The following is a 21501-nucleotide window of genomic DNA, read 5'->3' on the forward strand; positions in this document are numbered from 1 at the left end:
ATTCCTTCTTCATGTGTCCCTTCTTTTTACAGAAGAAACACTTGGAATCTTTCTTAATACCACATTGGGGAGGTATTTTGCCTTTTCCCTTCAGTTTGGCTTGATATTTGCACTATCCATGCGATGCCAGCATTGCACTTTCACCATGTTCCATCATCAGTCTCCCTTCCTCTTGAACACACATGGTCATGAGTTTATTAATTAACCATTTATCCTTATGTGTGTTGTAAGAGATTTTGAAGGGTCCATATTGATGCGGGAGTGTGTTCAGGATGTAGTGCACTAGGAAGGACTCCGACATTTCAATCTCGAGTTTCTTCAATTGAGCCACATTGTCCCTCATTTGCATGATGTGCTCATGCACACCTTTCACACTGGTGAGTCTTAGGGATGAGAACTTCATAATTAGGATGCTTGCTAGTGCCTTGTCTGAAGTGACAAATTGTTCATCAATGGCTTTTAGCAAGTCTCAGACCTTTTCATGCTGATCGACAGAACCACGAATACCAGCTGATATTCTAGTCTTAATGAACATCATGCTTAGGCGATTAGATCGCTCTCATCGCTCATAAAGTGCAATGTCTGCTGCATTACTGGTATCAGTTACAGCTAGTGGTTCGTCTTTCCTAATAGCATAATCTATGTTCATCCACCCTAAATGAAGAAGAATTCTCTCCTTCCAGACCTTATAGTTATCTCCCTTAAGTTCAGGGATATCATAACGAATATCAGAGAAATTTGTAGGTTGTGAAACTGCATATAAATTACATGTTTACGTTAAAATTGAGGCCTAAATAAATATTCATGTTTTACCAATGTAAATCATGCCTAAAAATTGAATCTAATGACATAAAATTGCCTGTGGGCTAAATTTTTAATACCAGTAGATCCAATTAATCTATATGATAGAATTTTATCAATATAATTACTTAATTCATAATTCTAAAGGGTATATTATGAATTTGATGTGTATTCTATCTTAGACTTTTATGATAAAACTATCAAATTATTTACTTCATTCATAATTCATGTGGGTAAATTATGAATAACTTGATATTTTATCCTAATTAATAATATAAATATAATAAAAATTCCTGTGGGATAAAATTTATTATATTTATGTATAATTAATTACAATTAATGTCTAATATTCCTTATGTGATCTTAATCAATCATTATAATTTTACTTAATTAAAGATGATGTGGCTATTCTCTAATTAACATAAAACTATATGGATCACTAGACATTTAAATTGCATAAGACTAGCTTAATATTATGAATTACATAATTTTAACTAATACTCACATGTTATAATTATGCACAAAAGATTCATAATATAAGCATAAATATTGCACAATCTAGATTATAATATTATGCATAACATTTAATCTCATGCTCTAAACTATATACTCATCAAAAATTGCATGTAAAAAGTAAAAAATTAATCAATTCATGCAAACTAAATATGAGCATAATAAACAAAAAACCTCATTGCATATAATTAAAAATAAAAAAAAAATTATAAGCACAAAGGGCATAGACCCAAAAACCCACTATTCAAGCCATTTAAAATGGAAATTTTTTTTTTTTTTTTTTCTGCACCAAGTAAACGACATGTCGTTTTTCAAGAAGGAAAAAACGACGTGTCGTTTTTCCCATTTCTTAAAACACAGACAGCCTCTAAACGACATGTCGTTTTACTGAAACTCAAAACGACATGTCGTTTATTTTCAGGCTTGATAAACGACTACCGAATAAAACGACATGTCGTTTTCATCAATTGAAAAACGACGTGTCGTTTTTGTCATTACACTTGAACGGGCTCCGAAACAAAACGACATATCGTTTTCATTAAATTGAAAACGACGTGTCGTTTAGTAGTATACGGGAATAAGAATCATTATGCTAAACGACATGTCGTTTTCATCAAAGTTGAAAACGACCTGTCGTTTAGCAGAACCGAATGAAACAAAAAGCTGCTGAAAACGACATGTCGTTTTCAACAAGCCTGAAAACGACATGTCGTTCGCGTCGTCTTCTACCTCCAGACACAGCGCGATTTTTGCATTTTACAGTATTTTTTCACGTCAAAAATCATGTTTTTAATCACAGAAAGCTTAGAAAAAATATTTTTTTTATGATTTCTAAACTTCTTTTAAATAAAAAACGTCCAAAAAATAAAAACCCAAAAAAAATTTTCAAGTCACGGCCAAAAACAGAGAAACTCGGGTTTTTGAATTTAAACATCAAGATAGAGGATTTTAAGGCTCTGATACCAACTGTTAGACTTAAATAGAATTCTCTAATGCAGAATAACACTTTAGAAATGAGAATTAAAGGGTTTAACGCCAAGAAATCTTACCTCCAGCCATTGATGCAATTCACTGTAAAAGTTTCAGTTTTCACTGTGTTTGGCTCTTCCAAACTCTTCTCTACTCTATTTAGATGGTGTATTACCGAAGGGAATTGAGTCAGTGAGTTTGGGGACCAAACACATGTATTTATAGCCGAAATTCCCATCAAATTTTAAGTTTACGTGTCCCACGTGATCCTATTTTCATGAGATCAGTTTAAATTGATGGAGGAGTGTTTGACCACTTAAAGGACTCTTAAGATGATAGACTCTCACTCACAAACGTCTTCATGAGCAAGAATCGGTCAACACAAACATGTCACCGAGCCTGAGCTCCCAACCTATCTCTCTATTAGAGCCATCATTTATTATACCCTTTGAAGTCGAGCTTTTCATAGTCACCAAATTAGATGAAAGTCATGGAATATAGAGGGAAAGGGGATGGGGCTGGCAGAGAGGCTAGAGCAAGTGAATAGAGCATGCAAAAGTAAAGGAACTAGGAAGGATGGGGATCTCCCAACATTTGAGGGGTTCTGATTTTTTTTTTTTTTTTATAAAAAATTTTTATTCATCATCCCTACACATCATGTATTATATTTTTTAATTTTTTCAAATGTGTGGTATATGAATGATGAGTAGAAGAATTCAATAAGTTTAAGAAGAATAAAACTAAAAAAAATTTAAAAAAAAAATATTGTGTGTAAGGATGATGAGTAGTAAAATTCTTTTTTAAAAGAGTTGTGCTATGTACATTCTCCATTCTAGGACTCTTTGCAGTCATGCACGTGTGTTTCAGTTAACAAAAATGTTGGATGTAATCGGCAATGGGACAACCGGCGTGCAATTGCTGATGTGGTGTGCATGTCATTAATGAAACGATCGTGTTTTAGCTATTTGTTTTAAAACCAAAATGGTGTGTTTTTAATGTTATCCCTCTCCCTCTCCTTTGTATAGTTTTTCATCTTTTTTTCCCTCTCCCTTTCCATCTCAATTTTCCCTCTTCACCTCTGTTTCTATGAACTCGCCGACCTCCCTCTCCGATTTCAAAAACAACACTCATCCTCTTCCTCTCCATCTATCCAGTTTGTCACCTTGAGCTGGAGAACTTTTGGAAACTTTAGGAAAATTCCTAGGGCAAAAACAAAAGAAAGAAATCGTGGAAATGGATTTGAGAGAAACCTATTAAACATAAAATGTAAAAAGTGAGTTTGTCTTTGTTGGAGGAGAAACCTTCCTCTTCCTCTTCCTCTTTTTTATTTTTATTTTTTTTCGTTTACATAATATGTGCTTTGAAGAGAGAGTAGAATTTGAGGAAAAGAAAACGAATAGAAGATGTAAAGTTCGATCCGTGGCCGGTGTTCTTCAAGAGAGAATGGAATTAGAACTGGCCTTTCCTGGTGAGTTTCGTCATTATTGAAACCATCATCACCAAGTTCTCTCTTGGTCTCACTGAGGAACGACTCTTGTTGATTGGTCTGTGGCCTCTCCTTCATCCATCAGATGAACTTTGCATCTTGAAATTTGCAAAAGGACCTCTTATATGAGATTTTTGGGTTCTGGGTCTTGTTGAGCAGTTTCAGATAAGGAAGTTTGCATGGGAGCGGGGGTTTTGGAGCTGCAGAAACTGAAACATCCCATCTCTGCTTGAAGGTAACTGTGTTTGTCACATAAAGAAATCAGGAAGATAATAAACAAGAAAAGAGAGAATGGTTTCATGATGTTTGATTTCTTCTGTTTGATTTTTATTTTTCATAAGTTGTGCCACGTCCCCCAGGTTACATCTCGTTTGCGCAGTGGCGGTTGTCTATAGAAAAACTCTTTAGTTAAATGACCAAATAGCCACTACCTCTGGTCTTCAACCATGAGAAAGCATAAAACTTTACACTGCCTTTGGTCTTCAACGACAAGAAATCAAAAATACTTACTTGGGTGGTGTACAACTGAGGTACATGCTAGCACGGGCTTGGGGCTATGTAAAAGTATCATAAAAGGATATGAAATTTTTCCTGGTAATACTTGACTTAAGGTGGGTGATAGCTCTGGGACTAGATTTTAACACGATTTATAGTGTGTTGACAGGGTTCTTAATATGACAGCACTAGATTTATAAGAAAAAACTATTAATTCAGTCCATTGATTTTCCAAGTGCAATGCCAAATAGCAAAGGCAAACTAGGTGTGGCGACGACGAACTTGAGGAAGGGGACGGCAACATCGATGGCAATGGGAAGCTGTGCACGCGATGGCGAACTACGACGAAGTTGATTTGAGAAGGGAACAAGTATTCGCAGTGTTCTAAGGAAGGGGATATTCTGAATCTCTAATGAAATGGGCGTCAAATTTCGTTCTATTTTTTTCACTTTAATGAAACGATCCATTTCATTTAAATTAAAAGTCACGTAAGGCGTGCAAAGCAGTCCTCATTCGGAGATTGCAAACAAAATTTCTCTTTTTCAAAATAAAATTTGTTACATCATTATATTAATATAAAAGAAGACTCATGTAATTTTCACCATAGATTGTAATTTTTCGGGAGCCTCTAATGATTATAAAATGTTGAAGATTTGCGATACTATAGGACCCATATTTATCTCAGTAATGGATCATGTATATGTTGCATATGATCGAGATTAAGTGACAACCATTGCAAATGCAGTAGGCGTTTTGGTCTGTAGCTGTTGGAAGGAGACTACGAGGAAATTTCAACCTTAGAAACAAACTAGGGGTGCTACCTGCCCCTACGGGACGGGGCCACCTCTATCGTGCCCCTCGCCCCCGCATGGGCGGGTTGGGATTTTTCCCCCAGGTTTCGCCCCTGTCCGTTGACGGGGGTGCGGGGGTGGACCTCCAACCATCCGGCCCCCGCCCCTCCAATCAAATTCAATTCAGTAATTAACAATTTCAAAGCACATTGAGCACAATCAAGCAATTCACAAAACCACATACACAATCAAATCCTCTACAATTCATAATTTCATTCTCCTTTAATCCCATCCTCCGATCTCCATCCACAAATAATAAAAAAAATATAAAATATGGGGCGATTCACGAAGAGATTCGAGAGTGAGCCATTGATCCCTATTTACATTCGCCCAGCTCTAAGGCTAAAACGGCTTTGGAAATCTGCGACGGCGACGACAACTCGAGATGAGAATGGTGATTGATGAGGCAAACGGCGAATCGCAGAGAGAGATAGAGAGGGGAAGATCAATCGCAAGGAAGAAGAGAAACAAGGGCAATGGGGGCTCTTCGACTGGGTATTAACCCATAATTAAAACGTCGTCGTCGTTTTGATTATGGGCAGGGGTATTAAAAAAAAAGAACACCCAAGCACAAAACGACGTCGTTTTGTGCCTGGATATTTCTTTTTATATAATACGTATTATATAATATATATATATATATAATTTATATATATATATATTACAAACAGAGCCCCCCGCCCCTGCCCCCGCTTGAAGCCCCATATGCGGGCAGGGTCCCCCCGCACCCCGCAGTGGTGGACGGGGTAATCTACCTCACCTCACGAGGGCGAAGCGGTCGGGGGACGGGACAGCGGGGGCAAAAACAAACCTTTCAAGGACCACCTTACTTACTAAAACTGTAAGTCTATAATCCAGTAGATTTTTGTGATTTTCTTTTTCCTATATTTTAGAAGTTATGTCAATTTCATTGTGGTTTTTCAATTGGCTTTTCTTTTTTAATAATGCTACGTATAGTCTCCAGTTAAGAGTATTAAAAAGAGGATAGTCATGTAAAATTTAAGATTTAAATTTAAAAATTGTAATATTTTCTTATGAAGTGTAATTATAACCACACATTAATGGATGTAAAAATATTAAAATATTTATCATTAAAACCATTATTCTTTAGTAAATATAATAATATTTTTTTAAAAAGAAAAAGTATATGTCAATATGTCTTAGGCTGGAAGAAGACTCACTAAACAAGGTTGGGTTCTGGACTAATGGGCTTAAGTAAATGGTCCTTTCCTATTATCAATCCTCTACTTTCCTTAACCTCATGGACCACTATGGTAGACAGTAGTGCATATACCCACCCCTTCACTATCTGGGTAGCCCCTCAATTCAAGTCCTGACTGGCCCTTACACACATATCTGCTGCTAGGCCTAAGGTCCAAGCATTTAATGCATCCAGACCCTCTTTGAGTTTCTCTCTAATTACGGATTAAAAAATCAAACTTTTGTAAAAAAATAGAACTTTTGTGAACATATAAAATGAACTGAAATAGGACTATTAATTTTAATGATTTGAATGAATATGTTATTTTCGGGTCCATTATTTGTTATGATGTTGTCTATATTTTAGTAAATGTCTTTTCTTATTTGGCCCTTGATCTTGTCTTCGTATACGTTCATATGGATGAGGAGGATGCTAGCTTTCAAGAAGAGAAAACGTGCCCACGATTACTATTTAAAGAAAAGAAATCTAATCTACAAGACTATCATGATCATGAATTGGATGATGCGGAAGTTTACTACACCGCTTAATATATATAAAAAGATATTATTTATTTTATAACTCTTAATATATAAAATAAATAATTGATGTGCATCGATCCCATAAAGTGTAGTTTAATTAGTAAATTGGAGAAGGAAATATTTATCCTTGCATGCAGTCACCAGCTGGTACGTACTAAGGGCCGGCCGGGGGGGCTGATCTCGTTCGTGTGTGTAGAAATAGATAGCAAGGACGTTGCGTACTAATTTCGGTTTCCAACTTCTATACGTCGACGGAGCTCATGTCTAATGAATTGATGCTTTGCAACTCCACTTCCACTCAATCCCATTTACATCCAAACATCCGTCCAAAAGGCATAGATCAAGTGTTACCGTCACGATGGAAATTTATAAAAGTAAAATCATAAATTGATGTGGCTTAATCATGTATTAATTCATTAGATTTATCTTATAATAAAAATTAACTTTATAATTTAACGTATCACATCAAGTCACATTAATTTGTAAATTTATTTTTTATAAAAATCTTTTATAATTAAAGTATAATTTATGGTGTGTATCTGTGTGTGTGTCCACACTAGGGAACAGTCTCAGGTGCGTAAGCCATGGAATGCATTTGATATAATGATTTAAATAAAAAAAAAATTGAAAAAGTCAGTAGCTTATTTGTCTGGGAAAAGAAAATGTAAGGTTAAAAAAAGACAAAAAATTAAGATTAAAAAAAAAATCTAAACTTCAGCAAAGTATCTAACCGCGGGACTATTAAGGGTCTTTTGGTAAAACATGATCATTCATTAAATTCTACAAAAGAGTTACACGTCAAATGGTCAAGAGTCTTAAGGACGTTTTGATAAAACATGATCTTTCATTAAATTCTACATGGGAGTTATATGTCAAATGATAAGGATTTTAATGGTCTTTTGGTAAAACATGACTTAACAGACTTAACAGAAAAACAAAAAAATTAAGGCCTCGTTTGTTTTCAGAAAATATCTCATCTAATCTCATATCATCTAATCATTACAACTTTCCTAACTTCCAATACAAAATAAAATAAACAATTCAACTTTTTTAAATCCTAAAATAAAAATAATATTAAAAAATATATTTTAATAATACTTTATTTAACTTTTTAATTTTAATCTCATCTCATCTCATCTCTAAAATCAAACGAGCCTAACGAAAAATTAAAAAAAATTAATATTCATAATTAGATAGCCACTTATTATATAATAGAGTAGATATATAATATATAAATATATATATATATATATATCTATCATATTCTTGAAAGTTCTTATCCCAATTGTAAGTTAATTATATATACGTGTGTGTGTACAGAATTAGGACACGTTACAAACTACAATAGTGGCCCATATATGATCAAGTTCCCATTCATTTTTTAATCTAACATATCCTATACATCATTGCTCCTGATCTTGTTTCAAGAAATTAAAGCTTGTTTAAATCATTGCTAGCTAGCTGCTGATCTTGTTTATGCAATATCTTAATTGGAATGATCAGGGACGAATTAATTAAGGGGAGATATATCGTTGGAGCAGTGGGACCCTTAAACCCACCGAAAGATAATATCTGTGAAATTAAGGAAATATTCTAGGGTTTCTTTTTCATTTACTCAATAATTAATTAATTAATAGCGGCCCCTCCAAAAGAAAAATCTACAGAAGCCGACCCCCCCAGGAGATTCACTTCCTGGTTCCGTCCTTCTTTGGATATAAAGACGAGTCTTAGCACTGTAAGCATCTCTAAAAGGGTTTGAGAGAAATGGACAAAGAAGATAAAGTACCATGGCCAATGGACTCTATTCCAACATAGTAAACATCTCCTAAAAGGTTTGGAGAGACAGACAGGGATCGATGTAAAGACGAATTAAGACATGATAAAATGAAAAAAAAAAAAGTCGTGTACGTGGAACATACATATATCTCTATATATATAAAGAGTTTATGAAACAGAATTTTCTTGTTTTAACAGAAATTTTTTATTTTAACGGAATATGCTGGTTTTCATTAACTTTTCATCTATTTGTAATAATTACAGAACACAGAGATACAATTGTATTTTCATTTACATTCTATTTATGGCTACTTTTATGATTTCTGTTGGTTTCTATTCCACTATTAATATATTTAAATATGCTAATAAAGCAGATTTATTATAATAATAATCATGGATTCAATTTCCAATTTGAAAATACGTTATAATAGGAAAACAGATTTATGTAGATTTGTCTTTTCGTATTCATTATAATAGGAAAGTATTATAATAATTTATAAATAATCTATCTTTCAATAGCTTTTAAGATATATATTAGTAATAAAATAATAAGATATATGTACTTTATTTTTATTTTAATAAAATATATTAGTGTTTTGAACTGCGCATACGTGCCTCAGGCACGTAACATCTTACTAGTATATATATATATGAGAAACGATATTTGTAACTGTGAATTGTATAACCGTCCATAATAGTTTTGAAAAAAGTGAATAAAACATAAGTCCACATGAAAAAAATTAATTTCTTAATAGTGGACTCCACTCATTTTCAAAACAATTACGCAATATTTACGTACTTCACTGTTGTATATAGAATTACTCTATATATATATATATATATACACACACACTAAGAATTAGCAATTAATTAACGTACGTACGTACAGCATTAACATGACAAGCTGGGTATAGCAAAAACCTCTCATATGCTTTAACAGGGTACTGCTGCTCGCACATCGATCGTGCTGTGAATATTTAGAATCATTTGGAACAACCCTCGTCCAGTCAGACAACTCCAAACAATCAAATTCCCGGAAAACCTGCACAAGTGCGCTATCTCCTTTTACATGAAGAATGTGGATCCCCACTACTACTCATGGACATATATATTATGATGATGATGATGATCAGGAGATAGCTCCAAAGTATCCATCCAAGAAAGCATGTCGAGGACAACATAATGCATGCAAAGAATATTAACACAAAAGAAGACATGAGTTTGTACACTTCTTGGAGGAGCACTTGTGGAGGATTGAATAATAATGAGTGAGGTGGGGACTAAGTAGCAAGTGTGATTTACTTGGTGGGGGGTGGGAGGGGGGGGAGGAGGGCTTTTGCCCACGTGTCTACTTTGCTATTGGTCATTAATGGAGCATATGTGATAGAAGGTGTACGCGCGCGGTGTCTTTTGGGGTAATAATGGGAGGCCTAATGATTAATTAGGAAGAGTGAAGTAGTTGGAACTAAGTAGGTTAAAGCTATAGGAGGGCCATAAAGGAAGGGATCTAAAGAAATTGGCATGAAAAGATCATGATATATAATAGCGCCGACGATTCACTACATAAGAAAAGCGAATATTTATGCTGATAATGACTATTTACGATGAAAATAAATTTATTTTTATAAAAAAATAATTTTTTTTATAAAAAATAAATGACCACAAATAAATAATTTTTTATAGTGATTTTTGAGAGATCATGAGCCGTTTTATGTGGGTTTTGGGAGTTGATTAAGAGTGATTAATCATGTAGATATATCTTGTATTAGTGCTGGTTATTGGGGATTCTGTTTGATGCATGTGTTTTAGTGCTTTGGGTTTTTGTGCCATTTATATATATATTATATAATACACGATTGAAATATCTCATTACCTTTCCATACATGAAAGAGAGGTTTACTACTTTAAGAGGATTAAAAAAACGAAACATAAAGTATTTGAAAGGGTCACTTATTACAGGGACTACGATTGTGATATTCAGAATTTTTTTTAACTTTTCTAATTCGTTTCCTTTTGGATGGATGTAATGCCAGATTCTCTAATTCCTGGCTGTTCATATGCTCCACATTGATCTTTTAAAAGACTGATCGTAGATCTGTTACATACCCTTGGTGATTAAATAACTGAAAACTTAATTTGTTTTTTAATTAAGAAATACAGAAGAAAATTAAGGATTTAATTAATAGATCGGGTTTTCTCTACAAGTAATTATATATAAACTATATATATAATTAAGCTTCTTTATTTCTATTTATTTTTTTATTTTTTTACCTAATTAATTAGCAGAAAGCGAGGCAAGTATATTATATTTATAATTATTAGTGGGGGGGTTTCACTTTCACTAATATTATCCAATCTGAGTGTCCAAAAGGGGGGATGGACCACCTAATTAAAGAAGCCACACAGCAGCATTCACTCAATTAGCAATAATAATCATAGTTAATTATTAAAATAATAATACAAAACTAAACTAAAAGGATTAGTGCGAAAAGAAAGGGACTTCGATCCTTCCATACAGCTCCAACTAACAAACCCTCTAAACACGTTATTAATTATAATTAATCCCCAACACTAAAATAATTCAATCTTTGTTTTCATGCACAATACGCGGGTATACACGTAGTAGTAGTAGTAGTAGTAGTACTCCGGCCCGCCGACACTACTCTCCGGACTATTCATTAATTTAGGTAAAATTATTAAATGCATCTTTTCGATTGAGATTATATTTATAATGTTTGCAGACCAAATTAACAAAAGCCATGGATAGATAGATATTGAAATCATGATCATCAGTGACCTTAAAGGTTTAAATTGATAGAAAGTTTATTTTAATCATGTTCTAATTAATTCAGAATATCAAGATTTTTATTTTGATATTTTGTAAAATTAAAATTAGCAGTACTTGTCTTAAATATATATTTAAACTGTCAATTTAATAATTGATATTTATCTTAAAAAAATACTATATATAGACGTACGTCATGATATCAAATTTATAGTAGGTTAATTAATTAGCTAGAAATTTATATATACTAATTATAATTACTACATATAATAAATATATAATTTATACAAAGAAAATATTATCTTAATTTGTAAATTAGTCAATTAGGTTTTGGGCTAACGAATCGGGGTCGGCCAACAACACAGAAGACTTAAATCAGGCCGCGTGCACCCTGGCGTGAGCCTGAGGTACTTATCCTAACGTGTGGATAGACTTTTTTATGTAGTACTTATAAGCCAGAGACAAAACACATATACTATTTTTAATCACCTTTTACTTATTGTCTACAAGTATTATTGTAGAAGACGAGGTTGATGCTGATTATGATAGACAACAATCCCATTTCCTTTCCCTCCATATATATAAGTGATGATAATTATGAAAGTTCAAAGCAGGGCAAAAGTTCTCTCTCTCTGATCTCTCTCTCTCTCTCTCTCTCTCTCTCTCTCTATATATATATATATATTATAGCAGTTATAGTGTTATATATACCTCACTCAAACCACCCTCTTTTGCATGCTTTTTTTTTTTTAAAATATTATTATTATTAGTATTATCTCTCCTTTTTTTTTACATATTCAGTGGTAAGCTAGCTGGGTGGAAGTTTATTGGCATAGAATGGGGTTTGAGGAGGCTACAATTCGAAGCTATGAAGAGCAATCCGATAGAGCTCAAGTGGAAGATCTCGAGCGAAGATGTGGGGTAGGGCCAGCAGATCAACGAGTGTTACTCTTGACGGATACTATGGGTGACCCCATTTGCAGAATTCGAAACAGTCCGATGTACAAGATGCTGGTACGCGCGTACATGCATGCAGCCTTTCTTTCTTTCTTTCTTTTTTCATGCATCTTCTTCTTTGGTTTTCTCTGCACCATTTGATAAATATCCATGACTAATATTTACTGATCATGTTAGGTAGCGATGTTGGACAAGGAATTGGTCGGTGTCATTCAAGGTTCTATTAAGGTTGTCACGGTTGACAGGCCTCCCCCAAAGGATCTAGCCAGGGTAGGCTACATCTTAGGCCTAAGGGTTGCACCCCTCCATCGACAAAAAGGGATTGGCTCGAGTCTGGTGCGCCGGCTTGAGGAATGGTTCGGTGCCAACGATGTGGATTATGCATACATGGCCACTGACAAAGATAACGGGGCCTCGGTTAAGCTCTTCGTGAACAAGTTTGGCTATATCAAGTTCAGGACTCCTGCTATACTCGTTAACCCGGTTCACAATCAGCCATTTCGTATTTCGTCCAACGTTGCGATAGAGAAGCTCAAGATAGAAGAAGCTGAATTTCTGTACAGAAGATTCATGGCGTCCGTAGAGTTCTTCCCCCATGACATAGACAACGTGCTAAGGAACAGGCTAACTTTGGGGACATGGGTGGCTTATCCTAGAGGTGAGTGTTTTGGTTCTAATCATGGGCAGGTTCCGAGTAGTTGGGCCATGCTTAGCGTATGGAACAGCGGGGAGCTATTCAAGCTAAGGCTAGGGAAAGCACCCTTATCCTGCTTAATATACACAAAAAGCTCGAGTTTGATGGATAAGTTTTTCCCGTGCATCAAACTGCCTTTCCTGCCGGATTTCTTCCATCCATTTGGATTCTACTTCATGTATGGGGTGCACCGGGAGGGTCCAATGTCTGGAAAGCTGGTGAGGACTTTGTGCAAATTCGTACACAACATGGCTACAAAGTGTAAGGACTGTAAGGTTATCGTAACAGAAGTTGCAGGTAACGACACCCTGAGACATCACATCCCACACTGGAAATTGCTCTCGTGCCTGGAAGATCTGTGGTGCATGAAGGCCATGAAAGTTGAAGAGAAATACAGCCTCCATGAATTGACAAAAAGCCCACCAGCAAGATCTCTTTTTGTAGACCCCAGAGAAGTATGACGAACCAAAAAAATATTCCGACCTTTCTTTTCTTTGCCTAAGAGCCAAACCCCACCTCATTTACTGTTTGATAAGTCCAATCCATCTCTCCTGGGGTACTGGGGGTTTTCCTCTTGTTCCTTTCACATCGGTGACACAAAATCACACAAGATTTCCTTAAATAGGTGCCACCCGGCCCTTTGTTGTCCTTGTTCGCAACTAGATTTTGCGCCTCATGAATCAGACTAATCAATAAGCTGGCGCAGTGGTCCAACTTTGTCTCCATCCATTCGGGTAAAAGTTTTAGTTGGACCATCCCCCCTCTTTTGTCGAGTCCCATCACACCATCCATCTCCCTAATTACATGCCATAACAGCATGCTGACAACTGAGATTAATTCCATTCAAATGAAAGGATCGAGAACATGAACATCATATATATGTAATGAACACAAGTCGGTTTCTATCGGGAATTTGACCACTAAATGTAATATTCCTACAAAGAAGGTTAGCATAATTGGAAGAACTTTTGGACCTCTTTCATTGCCAGAGAGCATTGTCTTCTGCAGCCAAATGCGGAATACTCCATTATCCATAACCCTAGCTAGTTTCGTGGATAGAAAACGTTGGTTACGGTTCCACGGCTCTAGAAAGTCAAGTTCGTATCAAAGATTAGATAAAGCTGCATGAGTTAGCTAGCTAGATGCGTATTATGCACTCCTGCCAAAGAAGTAACTAATTAATTAAGCTCCTTTACTGTCAGTATATATAACTAAAAAAGATGATCATCAACAAGTTAACGCGTGTATATATATGTGTGTAAGCGCGCGCGCATGACAGTGTATGCCAAAAAGGACCTTAGCAGCTTGTGCCCTTTCGTGAACGATGATAATTATTAGCCTGATTAATTATAGGGAATATAATATTGATGCCGATGCTAGTTTTATTAATTGGATATATATATATATATATATATATATATAAAAGGGCTGTTAGAGATATAAAGTGATCTCACATATTGATGTAGTACACTAGCACATCTTTCTTTTTTTTCTTCTTTTTTTTTTTTTTCTCTTTCTCCCCTCTCTCCAGTGCCTGATCCCCTCCTCCCCCTTTCCATCCTCGCCGGTGTTTTCTGCCCTCCCAGGATGGTTCCCGACCACCACAAACTGCCAAAAGACAAGCCATCAGTTCAAATCCCACCACCCCAGCTACCTAGCGGCTCGCGGTCGACCAAACACATAGTGTGCACGGCGAGCTGCCGTGAGCTCCATGCCAGCGGTGCTGTTTGGACTGTCGGTGTCTTCTATCCACATTAAGGTGGTCCCCAACCGGTACGGAAAGAGGGCAGGGGTGGCGGCACGGGGGGAGGGGAGAAAGAAAGAGAAAACAAATAGGGGAAGACGTGGTACACTAGCAGTGTCACGTCAGTATGTGATATCTTTTTGTGATATTCCTTTGTGTCTATAGTATTTTTCTATATATATATATATATATATGAAAGATGGGAGATTGGAAAAGTCCATTCACAGAGCTAACAATCATACTACAATGGACTTCGGCTCTTTAAAGAGGCTTTTTATCCTTTTCATAGAAAAAATTTGCAGTCAGTGGAACATTCGGCACGGGTTGATCAGTGGCAAACAAGTGGTGTTTCACTTGAGGGCCTCGACAATGACATTGTTGGTCCAAAAATTAATTTTATCATTAGTATTGAATATTAATTAATATCTGTGCATCAATCGTCAAAGTAGCTCATCAATGCATGGGAATATATATGTTGCTCATTGAAGTCCTAGCTACCTGCTAGAATACTGGCAGATTCATTTGGGCACACTATAATGAACTGATCTTCGATCCAAACCTCAGTAGCATGATGTAATTAGTTCCTACAATGCTATATATATTATAAGCTTATGAGGCCACTATCATCACTATTTGGCAAAACTTCTTCACCCAATTACTGCAGAAAATAATGAAAAGAACTTGAGAGATCATGAGAAACTTTCCATCAGTAGAAAACGGCCTAGAAACGGAAGCAGCAGCATAAACCAGATGATTGTCTAATAAAATTTCACAAAATTAATTAGTTCTTGTTCATTCAAAAAAAGCTGGCCGGAACCCTAAGAATAAATCTTAGATATATAGGTGGAATGGAGATCACTTACAGAACCAAATCTATTCAAGGAACCCTGAATCTTTGTTTTGCAGAAAGTTTCGGCTAATGCTGCATTCCGTGGGTTGCGGTGCCCGTGGTTGTCGACCACTCTTGTACAATGAAATCCAACGTACGAACTATATCTTAATCTCTCCGATAAATGAGAAATTGAGAGAAGGATAAGAATAAGATAAGCCTAAGAAATGGATAAACGCCAAGCTAGCTAGCTAATTGGAATTTGTATCTAATTCCTATATATATTAGACTCATGTGATCTTTGACAATCTATGTACGTACAGATATATTTGCCTGTCTTTGAAATGGATAGGACATTGGAGGCTAAACATGCATGAACAAGCCAGCCAACTACCGCACCAATTCATGCAAGGGTAATTTTCTGGTCGCAAATTAGAGATCGCTATCAGTACTTCCACACCATTATAGAATGTCGCACATGTGAAAGAAATAGTGAGTAAATTAGTTGAATTAATACTGAGGTAGCTGTGCAGCCTACTTTGTTTGGTCATGCATTAAATATACATCATGAATAAGGGATGGAAAATCAAGTATTTAATTACATGATCGATCATCTTATTATTACTACGATTAAACTTTCAAATGAATCAGCAATTTTCTAAAATTTAGTAGATTAAGTACGAGAAATATATCTAATATGGAATTGCAGATCAATAGAAACCAAAGTACGTAGCTAGCTAGCTAGGCAGCCAAACAAACTGATCATATGAATTTGTATTAATATATGGTATATATATATATATATATATATATATATATATGTATATATATAGTACTATATATGTATCCAACGACATACTAAAAGAAGATTACTGTGGGACTAAAAGGATCATCATGTCCCAAAGATGAAAGGAAGTTAATTAGGGTTGTGTGGATATGCAAGCCTCATGTACTTTTTTAAAAAAAATAGTTAAATTTATGACTCACATGAAAAAAATATTTTTTTAATAGTAGATGATCCTTTTTTTTTCTCAAATAGAGTGTGCAAGACTTATACACTCTCCGACTATATCTGCAAGCATTACTATAATAAAATAATCAATTCCGTCCGTTCAGTTTTTAAATGATTTCTTCCAAATTCAATATCCGACCGAAACGATGATGAGTTAAGAGTCTGGTCTCATGATCGATGGCCTCCACAACGATGATCTCTAGTTCGTGACTATTTGTCTGTTTTCAAAAAGTTCAAACCCCCGCAAGCGTCGGCCCTAAATAAAATAATGACGTGAAAATATATATATATATATATATATATACACACACACACATAAAAAAATTGCTTAGCCAAGAAAGGAACCTAAATCCAAGAAAGATCAAAGATCCTTTGTCCAAGTTTGAACGGCGCCTTAATTGTGGAAGATGTAAGCTCCACATGCAATATTTATTAATGTTCATGAAATTTCTAATTAGCACCACATGATGAAATGTCGACGTTTAATAAATACTAGAAATTATCGATTGATATGTCTATTTCTCAAATCTTCACGAACTTGAAAGAAGAAGAAATTATAGGTTGCTAGCCATGAGGTGGTCCTTAACTGGACTGGAATTTGGAATCTTGACATGAAACGTACCCAACTCGATCGATCGATCGCCCAAGTATAATTATAAGCTGCATCAATAGATCATGTTAAATTGTTAAGAGTTTATGGTCTAAATTAATGAGCTCAGATATATGTTACTATCTGCATGCGCATGCACGTGCAGTCTCTTTCTACATTAATTCCCATGCTCATTAATTTCCAGAATTGATTAGGTTAGTTTTGGACCACTAATAATTAACAGTATGATGTGAATACCCAACAACAATATCGGAAAATTCAACCTAAGAAAGCCATAATCAAGTTAAATGATGAAGAATCTAGATCCGTTTAGAATTCGTTGCAAAAAGTTTTTAAGAATATGCCCACCGTAATTTCCATGAAGCTAGGTTGGCATAAATCCTGATTTCAAAGATTAGTTTGGACCACTAATAATTAACAGTATGATGTGAATATCCAACAACAATATCGGAAAATTCAACCTAAGAAAGCCATAATCAAGTTAAATGATGGAGAATCTAAATCTGTTAGAATTCATTGCAAAAAAATTTTAAGAATATGCCCACCTTAATTTCCACGAAGCTAGGTTGGCATAAATCCTGATTTCAAAGATTAGTTTGGACCAGTACTACTAATATTATTCAACCTAGCTGGCTAGATCGTCATGTTTTGGAATATTATTATACTTTTCTTGCACTGTACTCCCCTTTTCTTTGGTACCAAACATAATGTTCGAGAGTGGCTACCGAAAAAAGATAAGGATGGCTCTTTTTTTTTTTACTTAACTATTATGGAAGTATTTTTAAATAAGTTTGTAAAATTTTTTCTTTTTCTTTTAAATGTTTAAAAGAGTTTAAAAATATTATAAAAAAAAAAAGAAACCAAAATAAAAATTTGCACTCCTCAATACAAAAATTCGGTATGGTTCTCGATGGTCCTAGCACCACCCTTACAGAAAATACATAGCTTTTTTCGTGTTCTCTCTTTTCTTCTTCCGTCATTTACTTTAGATCAGAAATGATATATACAAGTTCTAAATGTACAAATTTCATACGAGCCTTTTATAAAAAAGTGGAGTACCTCCCTATAAAAAAATTTGAAAAAACTCACTTTTTTAAAGTAGAGCTTATATTTTTACAAAAGACTTGTATATTTAGGACTTAGCATTACTCCTTACTTGACGATATATTGGATTTGACATCAATAAGCGGGGACTTCATTTGTTGGAGCAGCACTGGAATTAGACCACATATTTTCAAAGCAAAATATCATATATTGTTAGGCCCATGTAATATTAAGAAAATCACATTGGGCCTCGCTTAATAACATAGAACTTTGTAGGATATAAATTAAGTACTAGAACTAGGCCTTGCTTGTCTGAGTTCAGATCTCTTACGGCCCATCAACACCTTCTTCATTCTAGGACAATTTATAAATAAAAAGTTGCTTAGAATAAATGATTTTAGAAAGAGAAAATATTCTAGTCATAAAATCATTATATAAAAATAATTTTATAAATTAATATAATTTGATGTAATTTGTTAAATTGTAAAATTATTTTTATCGTAAAACATATTTAAAGGATCACATGAAATCTATCCGATTATAAAGATTATTTTTATATAATCCATTTATATTGCATCATTTCTAAAACTATCCAAACCCACAATCTTTTTTTTGTTTCAATGAGCACAAGCTGCACAACTCATTGAAACTTATTTGACAAAAACCATCTAACTTCAAAAATGATTTCACTCCTCATCTCAAACATGTTTTCATTTCTTCAATTAAAATAACATCAAAAATAAAAAGAAAAATAATAAATTGAGTAACCACGGATGGAGTGGCGCCGCTCGCAAGTTACTCCTTGGACAGCCCATTGCGGGCCCCTCAAAGGTGGCCAACGTCAGCCACCACCATGGGAGGCTCAAATTAGATCGCCGGTGGGGGACCCACGAGGTGCATGACCAGTAATTTTTATTATTTTTATTTTTTAATTCAAATAATAATTTGTTTAAAAAAATATTTATCACAAATTTTCACCACCCGACATATCTTGAGGTCAAACCATAACTTTCACAAAAATGTATAAAACTTGGTTTTCTCGTATTTTTCACTTTTAATAATACTAATAATAATAACTTCCCATGCATGATTTTTGGCATCTATACAAACACATTGATAAATCTACTCAACGCCCAATTCTCATGTTTATTTTCAGGAAATTTCTTAACTCATCTCATCTAATCATTATAGTTTTTCTAAATTTTCATACAAAATAAAATAAATAATTCAACTTTTTTAAATTTTAAAATAAAAATAATATTAAAAATATATATTCTAACAATATTTTATTCATTTTTTAACTTTTATCTCAACACATCTCATCTCATTTACGAAAACAAACGAGGTTTAATGCAAAATACCGATCTCATTTGATGTATTCTCCATTTCACTTATAATCAATAGTATTAATATTCTAGCATTTTCACGAACATATTTCTTATTTTAAGAGTTTGAACACAAAAGGTAATTTTTATGTCAATTAGAAATTGAGCTTAAGATATCAATTTTTCATTTTTTTTCACTTCCTAAAATATTCCCTGAATCTCCACATCGTGATATTACTATTTATCCTTGAATTATTCTCCTATAAAAGTTATTTGTCATAGAAAAAATAGGATGCTTTGCATTAGTTGCGAAGGAAAAAGGAATATATAGCACTAGAAGATTATTCTCTTACTAATGCTATATTAAATGAAGGCTAGTTTTACAAAATTGAAATTTATTTTAATAAAATGACATGTTTATAATGATTTATTGTAGAATGAATTGTAAAAACGTTATAAGAGAATTGAAAGTACATCGTGTGGACCCACCAAATTGCCGAGAGTAAAAAGTAAAAACTATCAAAAAAATTTACACAACTTTTTACTATTCATACAACCTTCACACATCACACTTTTTTTAATTTTCATTATTTTTTTCTTTTATCAAATATTTAATATATAATAATAAATAGAAAAATTGAATTAGTTTAAAAAGAATAAATTTTAAAAAATATTAAATTTTAAAAAAATATATAGTGTGGAGGATGGGAGGTTGTGTATCATTACTAAAAAAACTATTATGTTTTTTTTTTTTGTTCTTTTACAAAACAATCCTAAAATGTTATAGCAATAAAAACACTCAAAAAATACTTCTTAAAATGCTATATTACCGAAACACCAAGTTAAATACTTAACGAAATCTAACCATTCAAACAAGTCTATCATGAAATAAAAAAATTGGAAAAAATAAATAAATAAATTAGCAATAATTCAAACTTTATATGATAAAGAAACTTAGAGGAAAAAAGGGGTATATAGAAAATTCAAAATGAAGTTTGAGCTGGAATTGAATACCATTCTGCATACCCAAATGCAGTGAAGAGTACATGAATCCATCCATCACGACTGAACTATTTGCCCAATTTTTCCATGTTATTGAAAAATGAATATGGCTAACACACATCACTCCACCGCTCTAAGGGTCCGTTTGTTTTCAGAGATGAGATGAGATATATGTGAATAGTATTAAGATATATTGAGTATAAATGATATAAGATGAGATGAGATAAAATTGTGTTTGTTTATAGAGATGAGATGAGATTAGTTTGACTTTTTTGTACTAAGAATTGATTGCCGTGGGACCCACAACTAAAAATATTATTTTTAAACAAACGTCAGCCGCCGAAATGCTAGCAACCCGCGCATGAACAGTAAATCCAGAATGTGAGATTCTGCTAGCGTTGTCAAGTGCCCAATTGCGACATTCATGTTCATTTTTATTTCCCACACACGCATGCATGCTTGCTTTATTAAACCCAGGTTGTAATAATTTATGACCCATCTTATCAAATATTGAATTTAGTTTGGTGGAATTTTTTGTAATGTAGGAAAAAAAAAACAGCAGTTTTTTATAAAATAATATGCAAAAATCTGGAACTATGCAGTACCTATTTTATCAAATATTTGTCTCACTCATTCCTAATATTTTAATATTATTTTTGTCATTCATTGTTACTACAGCAGACATTCGTTAAAAACAAAAAAAAAAAACTTTAAAATAAATGTGATGCACGGCTAAGAAAGAATTTATTATTTTTAATATTTAAAGGTATTTCAGTAATTTTTTATATACATTAACACGTGTGTTAATAACGGAAGCTTCGGCAAACCTATTTTAATTTGAACGAAGATTAAAAACACTAATCATTTG

The 21501-nt window shown here is 34.0% G+C and overlaps 1 protein-coding gene across 1 annotated transcript; it reads left to right on the forward strand.

Annotated features, from left to right (window-relative positions):
- The first annotated feature begins 12248 nt into the window (after positions 1–12248).
- LOC108996903 (probable N-acetyltransferase HLS1) lies at positions 12249–13951 on the forward strand. Its single transcript, XM_018972946.2, has 2 exons — positions 12249–12430; positions 12551–13951. Exons 1-2 carry the CDS (start codon positions 12254–12256, stop codon positions 13526–13528), a joined length of 1155 nt encoding a protein of 384 aa, XP_018828491.1. The 5' UTR covers positions 12249–12253; the 3' UTR covers positions 13529–13951.
- Positions 13952–21501: the final 7550 nt, after the last annotated feature.

This window comes from Juglans regia, chromosome 14 (assembly GCF_001411555.2).
Source record: "Juglans regia cultivar Chandler chromosome 14, Walnut 2.0, whole genome shotgun sequence".
In the NCBI taxonomy this organism is placed as follows: domain Eukaryota; kingdom Viridiplantae; phylum Streptophyta; class Magnoliopsida; order Fagales; family Juglandaceae; genus Juglans; species Juglans regia.

What these genes read in the sequence shown, in the direction of transcription:
- LOC108996903 (XM_018972946.2), top strand. Translation starts at nt 12,254, where the DNA reads ATGGGGTTTGAGGAGGCTACAATTCGAAGCTATGAAGAGCAATCCGAT. An exon ending in GTCCGATGTACAAGATGCTG is followed by an intron (nt 12,431 to 12,550) that starts GTACGCGCGTAC and finishes TGATCATGTTAG; the next exon opens with GTAGCGATGTTGGACAAGGA.